General features: G+C 42.2%; 1 protein-coding gene across 3 annotated transcripts in view; it reads right to left on the bottom strand.

Annotated features, from left to right (window-relative positions):
• Window positions 1-13,151, bottom strand: part of SMC6 (structural maintenance of chromosomes 6) — a 918,345-nt gene that overhangs the window by 839,547 nt on the left and 65,647 nt on the right. For all 3 annotated transcript variants that reach the window (XM_085610645.1, XM_085610644.1, XM_085610643.1), the window contains exon 6: window positions 10,141-10,202. In XM_085610645.1, the coding sequence (XP_085466771.1) occupies window positions 10,141-10,202 (62 nt within the window). The remainder of the gene's footprint in view (window positions 1-10,140; window positions 10,203-13,151) is intronic.

Genomic DNA, 13,151 nt, shown 5'->3' with positions numbered 1-13,151 from the left:
TGTGTGTGAAAGAACAGGGAAAATTCAAGGACACATGGGTGCAAATGTGGGTGCTTAAGTAGTATGTAACACTGTCGCAACTAATGATGTTGACAATGAACCATATGCACCACAGTCATTTACAATCAATATTGTTGGAAAATATGTAGAGGTTATGGCAGATTCTGGATCACCGTATAATTATTTCGGACTCGTTTTTTAAACAAAACATTTGGGAAACCGGAATTTTGTAACTGAATGATGTACAAGTGTATGGTTTTTAAGGGAAGAAATCAACATGTCAGGGTATTTTATTGCTTCGGTATCTTTTATCTATTAAACACATTAATCATTGGTTATTGGTGCAATGTGGTAAAGAAGGGGATAAAGACTTGGAATGTATTCTTAACCCCTTCAGTGCCCGCCCCTTTCCCCGCCCTGTGCCGGCCGTTGCATTAGCGGGCGGGGTTTATGACGAGCTGGTCTCGTCATGGGCACAGCGCAACCGCGGCCCATGACGAGACCAGCTCATCATGGGCATTGAAGAGGTTAATGAACACAAGAGTGTGATTAAGAAAAGAGCTAGGGAAAGTGAAAGGGTTTTCCAATACAATTCAACTGAAGAAAAATGGCATACTACCTAAACACAAATTGAGACATGTTCTATTGTCGGTGAGACGTGAATTATCTGAAATTATCAAAAAATTGTGTGAAGAAGGTGTGATTGAGTCGTGGGGATGTCTAAATAGATTTCTCCTATAGTTTTAGTTTGGAAAAGAATGGGGAACTCAGAATTGAGATCTTTCAATGAACAAATTGAGGTAGAGTGTCACCGTTTACCCAAGGTTCAAGAAATGCTTGCGAAATTGGATGGTGCTAAATACTTTACTACTATTGATTTGAAGGCAGCGTACCATCAGATCGAACTGACAGAACATTCTAGACACATCTGTAGGAAGCTGGCTCTTTATATACTTTACCAAAGTAAGATATAGTGTGCACAGAGTCCAGTGGATCCCCAAAGGCTTACAGAGGTAAATGTAGATAATACCCAACTCTATTTGTGATAGTGTGGGCGAGAGGAAGGCTTTATCAGAGGGTAGTAAGCATTTATTGTACACACAGGCAAGAAATGATGTCACACACTCAAGACTGAACTCAGACCAATTGTTTGCATCAAAAATATATTTCTTTAGTTGCATTTTATTTTTAGTACCAAGCAGGACTTGGTACAGGTAAGTAAAATGGTACTTTCATTACAGGTTGTTCAAAACAAGCAAGCTGGATGAAAATGACTTTGTTACAGGTTTATAAAAAACTTCTAAAGACAGTAGGTATTGTAATTACTTTGTGATTACTTTTCAGATTACTCTTTAAAGTACTTTTTAGAGTACCTTCTCTACTCAGTGTGATATGGCTAGGAATCACACTGGGACATTTCCTAGACGAAGGTAAGTAAGACAGTTTCACATTAAAACACAGCTGCTTAGGTTTCCATACAAACTCAACTCCACACTTAGAACTTTTTCTAAGTGTGCAGTCAATGCAATCATATTGAGAATTAGGTTATGGGTTTGCAGGTAAACAATCGGTCTTTGGGGTTGAGTTTCTGGAGTTAGAACAAGGGTTCCCCCAGGGTCAAGGATACACTCAAAAAGCATCCTCAGCAGCACTAGGGCGGCCGGGTGAATAGCCCAAATTTTAGCTAGGAGGCAGTCAGCGTGGGGCTGCTCTCGGGCAAGCCACAGGGTTGAGGAAGCAAAGCTCCTAGGGTTAAGCTCAGGGCAAAGGGGGATCCGAGTTACCAAACAAGGTGCACCCCAGCGGCAAACAGGGAGCTGGGTGCAGAGTGCCGATTTAGGGTCGGGCCCTGTTTTCAAAGGGAGAAGCCGGTTTTGGATTTTAGCTGCACGCTCGGTCCAGGAAATCTTCTGGGAGGAACCAACAGTTGGGCAGGTAAGTTGGAGGGCTTTCGGATGTAGTTGCATCTCAGATCCTCTTCTCCATGGCGCACGGCAGCTGATGTTGGATTTCACTTTACTGGGCCACTCACGGTTGGAGGGGTCTCTGTGCAGGCAACGTCGCGGAGTCCTGCAGGGGTCAACCCACGGTGGACTCAAGACTCTGGAGTACTGGTAGACCTCGCTGGGACCAGTGGGTCCCTTGGGCCGTAGGCGACGGATGCAGTGGTGATTGTAGGCAGCAAGGTTTCTTTGTCTTCAGCTGGCTCAGAGTCTTTCTTTAGAGATTCTTTTGAATAGAGCTGCTGTTCACAGGAGATCCAGTCTTTGTTGAAGGCAGTTAGTCCTCCGAGGGGATCTGGAGGTCGCTAGCTGCGGGACATGGTGACTTCTGGCGTATATTTTCTGGAAAATGAAGACGGGCCGGTAGGGCTGGGGCCAAGTCAGTTCGTCTCTGCAGTCTCCTCTGCTGTGTGTCTTCTTTTGTCCTTCTTCGTAGGTTGTGGGAATTTGTCTTCTGGGTTTAAGGCTGCCCCCTACATGCTAAATTTTGGGGGCGTTTTAGGGGTCTCGAGGTAGTAACCAGTGGGCTACTGACCTTAGGGTGACTAAACCCTTGGTGTGCTCACCCCACGTGGGGGAGTGGAAACAATCCTTTATCCTGATTGGAGAGTGCCTGCCATCTGCAAGATGGCGGGCACTGAAGAGTGGTCTTCACTTAGCCTGCCCACCTGAGGGGTGGGGTTGGCAGAGGTGGGCACACCTTCTGGGCAGCTCTAATTTTACCTGCCTGTCCTCCCACCTAAAAGGAGGTGAGACAGAAAGGGGGCCTGCTCCTGATAGCAGGAGAGGCTGGGAGTTGTGCTACAAAGGTGCCAAGGCCTTTGAAGCTCCCCTGCCACAGATAGCTCTTTCTAACCTGGAGCAGGAGTGAACACCTCCACCCAGGAAAGACGGTTTCTGGGTCTAGGGGAGCGAAGGCTCCCACTCCAGCACCCCAGAAACGTGTCTCGTGGTGGCAGACTGGTGTCTACCAGTCAGGGAACCCACCAGAGGCTCTCTCTGAGAAGCCCTCTGAGTACATTGCATAATAAATCCCACAGTGGCATCAGTTTGGGTTTATTATGCTTAGAAGTTTGCTACCAAACTTCCCAGAACTCAGTAGAGCCATTATGGTACTGTGGAGTTTGTAATAACAAACTCCCAGACCAGATTCTCTTTATGGCTTTACTGCGCTTACAATGTCTAAGAATGGACTTAAACACTGTAGGGGTACAGTGCTCATGCAACTGTACCCTCACCAGTGTTTAGTGCACCCAGCGAAAGGGGTGTCTTACCTATACCATAGGCAGTGAAGTGCAGGTATGGCACACAGGTATGTGTGCTATGTCAGCTCTTCACTTTTCTCTGCACCAGAACAAGCAGCCTGCAATGGCAGTGTGTGTGTGTTAAGGTACAGGACCTATAAGGGTGAGACACTATGTGCTGCAACCCTTAGAGGCCTTCCCTGTTAACAGTGCCCATAGTACCTTTTAAACTTCCATGGGGCCAGAGAGGTACCAATTGGGGGAAGAAATGTACAGTTTTGGGAAAGCCACTTTCCTTCAACATCACAACATTCACAAAACCTGAAGGTACGTTTGAATATGACAGAATGCCATTCGGGTTGTCATCCGCCAGTGTTTGAGAAACTGATGAATTGTCTTTTTGGGAACCCTGATGGGGTGGTAGTGTTCCAGGAAGAAATGTTGATATACTCTGAATATGCTGTCAAACATTGTGAGACAGTGAGCAAAGTTCTATCTGTTTTGGAAGAAAGTGGAATGACAATTCACCTTAATCAATCAATCATTAAATTTGTAAAGCGCACTACACACCAGAAAGGGTGTAAAGGCGCTGGGGAGGGGGGTTCTAATGGTCGAAGTGCCAGGTCTTGAGGAGCCTTCTGAAGGCCAGCAGGTCCTGGGTCTGTCGTAGGATGGTGGGGAGTGTGTTCCAGGTCCTGGCGGCGAGGTAGGAGAAGGATCTGCCGCCGGCGGTGGCTTTCCGGATGCGGGAGACTGTGGCGAGGGCGAGGTTGGCTGATCGGAGGCTTCGGGTGGGGGCGTGGAAGCTGAGTCGGTCGTTGAGGTAGGAGGATCCGGTGTTGTGCAGTGCTTTGTGTGCGTGGATGAGGAGTTTGAAGGTGATCCTTTTGTTGACGGGGAGCCAGTGCAGGCCTCTCAGATGGGGTGTGATGTGGCTGCGGCGGGGGACGTCGAGGATGAGTCGGGCCCAGGCGTTCTGGATGTGTTGAAGTCATCTCAGGAGCTTGTTTGTAGTTTCTGAGTAGAGGGCGTTCCCGTAGTCGAGTCTGTTGGTGATGAGGGCCTGGGTAACGGTTTTTCTCGTGTCGAGGGGGATCCATTTGAAGATCCTGTGGAGCATCCGGAGGGTGTTGAAGCAGGACGCAGAGACGGCGTTGACTTGCCTGGTCATGGAGAGAGTGGAGTCGAGGATGACCCCCAGGTTGCGTGCGTGGTCCGTGGGTTCCGGGGCTGTGCCTAGCGATGTGGGCCACCAAGAGTTGTCCCAGGCTGATGGGGTGGGTCCGAGAATGAGGACCTTCGTTTTGTCGGAGTTCAGCTTCAATCTGCTGTCCTTCATCCAGTCGGCTACGGCCTTCATTCTTCTGTGGAGGTTAGCTTTGGCGGAGTGGGGGTCTTTGGTGAGGGATATGATCAGCTGGGTGTCGTCGGCGTAGGAGATGATGTTGAGGTTGTGTTGTCGTGCGACGTGGGCGAGAGGAGCCATGTAGATATTGAACAGCGTTGGGCTGAGGGAGGATCCCTGTGGGACGCCACAGATGATCTCGGTGGTCTTGGTGCGGAAAGGTGGGAGGCGGACGCTCTGGGTTCTGCCGGAAAGGAAGGATGATAAGTGCAAATGTGTATTTAGGGCATCAAATCAGTGGTACAGGCATTTCTAAAAAAAAATAAAAAAAATCTTCTTGACTATTAGAAACATGGTAAACCTCAAAACAAGGATGAGCTTAAATCATTTTTGGGGCTGTTTCTGTATTATCCCAGGTTTGTGTGTAATTTTACTGTAATTGTAATTCCAGTAAGGTTGTTATTGAAAAAGGAGTTAAGTTTCAGTGGAACAATCAATATACCTTGGCAGTCAAATTAGTCAAGGAAGCCATTATTGGATGCAAGCCACTATCTGCATTTTCACAATCTGCTGCCAATATAACTACAGTTGATGCCAGTGTCATTTTGAATCAAATCAAAGGAGGAGATTAAAGTACCATTGCCTGTGCTTCTAGGACACTCACGTTAACAGAATCTAGATATTAGACTGTAGAAAAGGAAGCTCTAGGATGTGCATGGGTGGTAGAGAACTTCAAGAACCTACTTGTGGGGTAAACCTTTTGAACTGAGGACATATCACAAACCTTTGCTATTGTTGTTGTACAAAAATGGAGCAGGAAAGGCATCGTCTAGACTAGTAAGATTAATTGCACATTTGATTGAGTATGATTTTATAGTGGTGTATATACCTGGAGTACAAAATGTGCATGCAGATTGATTGTCAACACTGTCTGGTAATGTGCTATCTAGGTGTGACTTGTTACCTTGGGATGATTGTGCAATTGCAACTGTTGAAGTTGATGTACTTTCTATGGGGCAAGTGGAACTTAAGGAAGAGTGGATGAATGCCTATTTCTGAAGTTGAAATTCTGAAGATTTTGAAAGAATATATTGTCAAAGGTTGGTCGTTGGAGAAACATGTGTCTAAAGAGCTTTGTGAGTACTGGAAAGTCAGACATGAGTTAACTCTTGCCAATGATTTGATTTTAAAGGGTGAACCATTTATATTAGCATTAGAAAGAAATTGATTTAAACTGCTCATCTGGGGCACTTTGGTCAAACCAGTACCATAAAGAAAATGGGAGATCAATTTTGGAGGCCGCATATGGGCAATGATGTTATTGATGTGAAAGGTCCATATGAAAGTATCTCAAGTGGAATGGTCTGCATCCTGGTGGTAATAGATTACTTTTCTAAGTGGGTTGATGTGAAATGGGTTTCTCAAGTAAATTCAGACATGATCACTGAATTCTTACAGGACTTGTTCAGAAGAGAAGGATTTCCGGATTATATTGTATCGGACAATGGCACACAGTTTACTTCAAGTGCATTTACCTCTTTTCTGAAGAGTGCTAATATTCAATATTTAACAGCATTATACTCACCAAACATGAACAGTTTAGTTAAAAGGTTTGATAAAACCCTTGTAGAAGGCCTTCAGTTGGCTTTCAAAACATGCACTGATGTCAAGAAACATACAGCAAAACTAATTTGGTCATATCATTGTACGCTGCATTGTACCACGAAATTTCCACCTTTTGTTTTGCTTAAATGACGGAGACCGAGATAAGAACTGAATCCTAGCTGGTTATGTGCGAATGACGAAATGGCAGATCTGAAAAGAGTCTATAAAATGGTAAATGATAATTCTGAAATCAAAGGGGAAAATGTAACAAATGTGAAAGTTTATAGACTAAAACCCAGGAGTGTGGGTGACAATCTAGAAGTTAAATTACCGGTTTATGTGAAAAAGGGGTGCTCCAAATATTCTGAAGTTTTTAGGATAATGAAACTAGCAAAGACATGTACAAGTAATGGGTTTTGTGGAGTCTATCCAGATTGGCTAAAGTGAAGGTTTCAGCTCACACAGATTGATAAAGTAGCAATAAACCTGAATTTGCAAGTGATACCATAAAGGTATAAAAATGTTGGGATACCTGGATATTCTTTAGATCTGTCCCATCCTGTACCCAGTGGAGTAGTTAAAAAAAAGGAATAGAGTTTTACCTAAAAGATTTGAGAATTTTGTACTGTATTATTTAGACAATTAAAATGAATTTGTGGTTTTTTTTGGTTTTATATAAAGAAGGAAGTTATGTAGAAGCCTGTACATAGATGTGATCTCTTTTGGGTCCACTGTTTAAAGAGCCAGCTTCCTACAACTCTGCATTGTCCACACAGCCTCCCAAGGAAAAGGGTCGCTATACCTACGAGGTAAATTCAAGCAATACAAACCAAACAGAACACTGCGCTCCATGCTTGCACTACTTAAACCACCCTACCAGAAGAAATCCGTAGGAGGCACTGCTTTCTCTGTACAATGCCGCCAAGCTCTGGAATTCCCTAACTGCCAACATTAGAAGCACAAAGGAGCATAAACACTTTAGAATTTAGTTGAAACATCACTCTTTTAGATAACTACAGCACATACACACAGAGAACAGAGCTCAGAAAAGCATCCTCCAGGGCAATCTTCAGCTTACAGCCCATGAATTGGAAACAACTTGTAGTAGTTTTTACATAGATTGTTAGACTAGAATGTAGATTGTCAAGTGTTCCTTTATAATTAGTGTGTATATTCATCAGTCTAACTCGATGTTTATCACTTAATGTTATTGGTGCCTCTGTGTTTATCCTCAATGCACATTCTAAATCCTAAGGAGTGTTCTAGTTCAGTTGCTCTGCTTTGCTCATCATGCATGGATGCTCCAATAAAGATCTTGCTTCATATTACTTGTGGGTTTATTGACCACCACACAACTCAACCAACAAACTGCTTTTGACATACAAGTAAGCTAAAAAGGGTTGACCTATGTCATGTCCATTTATGTACTTGCATATTTAACAGTTATGGCCTGACATAAGACTAAGACCATAATACACAGCTTTTACTTTACTTTAACTTCCTAAATTCACATCGGACACTTCTGCAAGGAGTTCTGTAGAGCCAATCTGTCACACATTACTGGACAATTCGTAGGACTTTAATAAAGTCCCCCACTGCAGGTCCCAAATATCCATACACTCTGGTTGCTTTTTACATCTCACAAAGACAATCTACCCATCCCAGCATCTCTCTCCTGCCAACCATGCCAGTTCAAGAACAAAACTATATACAAAATCTCAGACTGGACAACCCAGGACAGTAACCAGCTAAGCAGAATATATAATAAGACCTACCGAGCTGTTCAAAGCTACCAGCATTCCGAAAAACAAAAATCTGCACGTCTGTCTCACACTTCATCATCTGCTACACGCTGAGTCCCATTACATGATAACTGCACTCTTGGTCATAAAGCATGACACAGAAACACTTCCCTCATTGGATCAAAACAAAGACAACCCGCTGTTGTCATTGTTTTGATCCAATGAGGAAATTGTTTCCATTTCATGCATGATGACCAACGAGGTGCGGTTATCTAACTACAGGCCCTACAAGGTGTAGCGTGCTACCGATGTAGGCAAGCGCTTCAGGGCCCCACAGTAAGTGCTATATAAATGCTACAATACAATGGAGAGTCTATGGCAGTGCTTAATTTGTTAAAACAAATATGTACTAGGGCCCTTTACAGAAGGCCACTGCAGCCTGCACTACCTCACTGCCCCAGCCAGAGCCGCCAAGAACCGTACCAACACAACTATAAACCATCACACTCCCACAAGTGTGTCAATTCAGACTATTTCACACCCCTAAAGCAATAAGAATGGCTTCAGAAGCAGGCATTAGTCATTTTTAATGTATTTTTCTTGTGTATCAAAAAAGTTACACCAGTTTTCTTTTGCTAGTTGACAAGATTTGTCTCAGCAAAATGGTTACCCTTTTGCAGTATCTTTGGTTTAGTCTCTTGAGTGTCTTCCCACCTTCTGAAACAACCATTTTTTTAACTAAAAGAAATCTATAATCTCACATTTTGTAAGGGAAGGAAAATCGGCTAAAGCAGCGAGAAGGAAACTAAGTGCCTCACTAGAATAGGGGAGGATGGACTTTACCGGAGAAGGGATTTTATTATCCTACAGCGTTTGCTCTATTCTTTCCAAGGAGGAGTTGTTCTTCAAGATGGTAGTACATTTTGTCCAGTTATTGTTCAACAAAGTCTTAAATATAGATTGTGGGTTTCGCTTACAAATTTCAAAACCCCGAATTCTCTAAAAATTTAAGATTTAAAGTTTTGCAGGCTCCTTGTGCGGGTAACAATCTCTGGACAAATAAATGTATGGTTAATTGTTAAGTCAGTTGTGTTCCCCTCGATCCCTACAAGCAGGAAATAACCCAGGAAGTACCAGAATAGAGTAGTAAGGCAGTATGGGAACTCGAGCAAATGTTAGAAGTCAAATGCTTTCCTCCGGTTACAAAACTTCAGGAAGTATGGAATATTTAATTTTTGGAGGGAGGTTTAGAAGGTATATGTACTCACAATTTTGCATTTTTTTGTCTAGTTAAAGAAAAATAATGATTTATCTTTGTTTACTATTGCATTCTTGTAACCTTCTGAGAAGGTACTTAGGAATCTTATGAATATAGTAAATTTCTTAGTATCGGTTGTCTTAATTAGGAGTACAGTGCTACAAAAAATAATCTTGCCATCAGAGCTATATGCATAACACTTATGCTCAACAGGTAGGAAGCTATCTGATAAGGGCCAATACTCCCCATTACTACAAAACGCTTACAATTGTGACAATGTGGACATGAAGAGGAAGAGTTAAGACGGGACAATTTTACACTACATTGATAACTACGATTTTGTTGTGACATTAGCACATTACAGGGGCACTGAAACAGCAAGGTGAAGATGAGTCAAAATATTTGTTTACAAATTCTTACAGAGCACACTCAACACCAAATAGTATTAGAGGGCTTTACAGTAAAACACAATAACGCAGAGCATCATTACATAGAACAAAAATAAGTAACCATGTAACTTCAACGATTATGCACATCTACATATCAAAACACACACCAGTAGGGAGGTGATACAGGACACAAGACATAAGGAATAAGAAAGAAATTAGCTCAAAATATATAGGAGAGTAAGAAGAATACAGATAGCTAGAGTAAATAAAAAAATTTAAAAAAGTATAGATATTACATCATGTTTTAATGAGAAGGGACAAAAAACCCTTAAGGCATGCTTGCCTGTTGCAGCACAGCTATACATAACATTGCCTAACCAGGATCATCAACTATTCACAGGTATTTATTATATTCCTCTTAGTTTGCATACTCCTACATTTCCGTTGGGTCACAAATGCACAGCCATGTACGCTGGGTAAACAAAACAGGTTTTACGATTTCCAGATGTACGCTTCTTTTGAAATATATCTGAGGAAACATAAGTCATGTTCACCTGAATGTTGAAATGATCAAGCACTGCAATAAGTTCTTCTTTTTTGGAAGATATGATACTCCCTACAGTAAAAACAAGAAAGCAAAACACGTTAACAGAAAAAACCCAGATACCTGTGACAATAACTTTGCATTTTGATGTCACAGACAACAGTATGTGCATTCACTGTCATTATTCACTTGATTGGGAAAATTCACGTCCTAATCCTTTTTTTCCTCACTAACATTAACAAGTGCTTCATAATTCCATATGCCTTAGCTCTATTTTTAGACCTTGCTCCAAGACAGCTTCTTCTATCCGCTACGGCTCAAATAAATAAGAAAATGAACACAAAGAGGACAAGTGGATCATCCCAATTTAGCCAGTGCTTTGTCTCACAACTTCATTCACATGTTAATCACTGGTCTCTAAAGATGGCCATTCACTTCCTCAACTGTCAGTCACCATGTGGGATGGCATTTTGCCCATGCAATTTGGAACGCATGGGAAGGGACAAGAACAAGCTAGCAAAGGAAATCAGCTGCAACTCTATAGCCCCCCTGCAGACTGCCCTCTATGGGAGCTGTGAAGCCAGTGTACTGCAGGCTGCAGCTGGTGACACACAATAGCTACTATACAGAGACAAAGCGCAGACCTTCAACATTCTGCTCTTATTCATATGACTGAAGGTTGTGCACCTACATATCTGGAGGCCAAGATTCAATGTTACCGTCCCTCTTGCCTGCTGCACTCTAAACATGCAGTCTACTGAATAGTCCTCATAACTCCGGAGCAGAAGAGACCGGTACTTCTCTGCCACTTTTGGGTAGTTCCCCACTTGATGTTCAGGCCAAGACTACAAACAGGTCTAATCCAAGTGCCACAAATGATGGAGCCAGAGGCTAGCTATGAAATGCGTTGCTACATTTGCCTAACAAGTTATTTCTGCTTGAAAAGATTCTGCTATTATAACATTGGGTCGCTTACAGTCAGGGACACTAGTATTATATGGCAGGGTAGCACCAGCTTATGCGGCAGCGTTGCCTAAATTACGCAGCAAGAAAAGGCAAATTATGTACAAATGCTTATACTGTCTGAGCAAAGATTTCACCCCATTACTACCAGTTTAACAACTAAATACAGAAAAAGCAAATCGAAAAATGACTAGTTAACCTTGGCAAAGGGCCTTCCACCAAATGAGAACCCAAGTCGCCACATTTTTTGTAATTTTTGATTCATCTAAACTAGAAGGTTTTTTGGGGGGAAATCTGCAGATGATATGGCAAATACATAGCTAGATGGAAAGAAACGTGGCCGTAGCACTGTATCATTACAGTGGCCCTGGTTACAATCTTGTACAACGGTGACAAAAAGACTAAGCACAAAAGAATCTGCTTTCAAAGATGGTCATTAGACCACAGATCGCTTGCTGACATTTTGTCTAAATTAACCACAGAGGCAAAATCAGTGTAACGCCGCACCTAGTGGTGTGTAAAACCATCGCTCCTCTCAGGAGCATGCACCACCAAGTTATTGAGCAAGCACTACGTATACAAAATAACCATAAAATAGTAGCAGGTAGTATCCTTACTTTATTGACCTCCATGCGATTGGTGTAGTGTTACATAAACGCCTAAGCACAGTCTTTGCATTCCGTATTGATGAAGTGTTTTGTAAGGTATGAGCAGAACTCCTAAATAGGGGCATCGGGCAGAAAACATGTAATAGTTTCACAAACCTGTGCGGGGTGTACCCTAGAATTGAATGGAAGCCTTCTGCACAACCATCCGATCCCGCGGTCTTCATTTCTAAACATATACTTATGACATCCAGGAACTTCTTAAGAGAGAAGGGGATCTGGAGACATCTGCCTAATCTTTACCAATGCGGGAGATCAGGGATTCAAATTCCTGCAAATAGATCTAGCTCATTTCTAAGTCTTTAATCTTTAAAAATACTCCTACATAAAGACTAATTTGAGACTCCAATAGCTTAGAAAGTGACCCACTAATGAGCCCTAAACTTGAGCAGAAAGTAGGGACTGGGTACTTTTTGATTTAATTTCCAGGCTCATCTAAGACAGCAGGAATCTTAATAGTTTGTACTATAAACGGCCCTTCTGCTTATCTAAAAGGTCAGTTAGCTGTGCATGTAGTGCAAAAGATATGACACAAATGGGAGAAATTCAATTTTACGCTAGAAAACAACACAAAACTGTAGAGGCTTTAGTCAAGGATTTCTGATCTTGGAATTCTCAGGGAAGTCCCAAGTCCCAGTGATGGAACAGTACATAGCTATTACTTCTTCGTATTTGCTTCTTCCTACAATAGCAAAGGCCGCAGGTCAAGGTTTGTGAAGGTCATGTGAAGCTTTTGCATCTAACTCAACAGCAACATATAGCAACAACATACAGTACTGCAACTTTGTGAAGACTTCAATTGTATTTAACTCATGAGGAGGAACCACTTAAAGTTCTGCACTTTTATGAAAGGACTTTCAGTCTTTGCATCGGACTTGAAAGGGACATCTAGTAACAACATGCAATGCTACAGGTTTGTAAATACCTCGCCAGTTTCAAGATAACATTTTGAGTAAAAATACATAACAATAAAAAGACCTTTTGAGAGATGTCTTTACATATTGGTATACTCAACAGACATTTACATTTTTCTGCTTCCTAACACAGCTGAGGATCAGCTCAGTTCAGCCAAGGCTGACTTTAGTATCAGAAACTGTTCTTTGGTGGCAAATATGTCAAACAACTGTTTAAGAAAAAAATGAAAACACTTGAATCTACCAGAGACTGCTAGTACCTATGTACACTAGGTTGTAAGCACAGGACGTCCACAGTAACCAAGATATTTATTTAAAGTTCCAAGACTGGCTCATCATCATGAACCACTTTGGAATAATAATTTATTGTATAAAAAAAAGCACAAATTATTAGAGTAGCAAGAGAAAATGTATATGCACGTTTTTATGTTGATGCCACACCCCCTCAACTCTAAACAACATTTCAAACAATTGATTCT

Source organism: Triturus cristatus, chromosome 6, assembly GCF_964204655.1.
Source record: "Triturus cristatus chromosome 6, aTriCri1.1, whole genome shotgun sequence".
Taxonomy (NCBI): Eukaryota; Metazoa; Chordata; class Amphibia; order Caudata; family Salamandridae; genus Triturus; species Triturus cristatus.
This window is presented reverse-complemented; position numbering and strand designations above follow the sequence as displayed.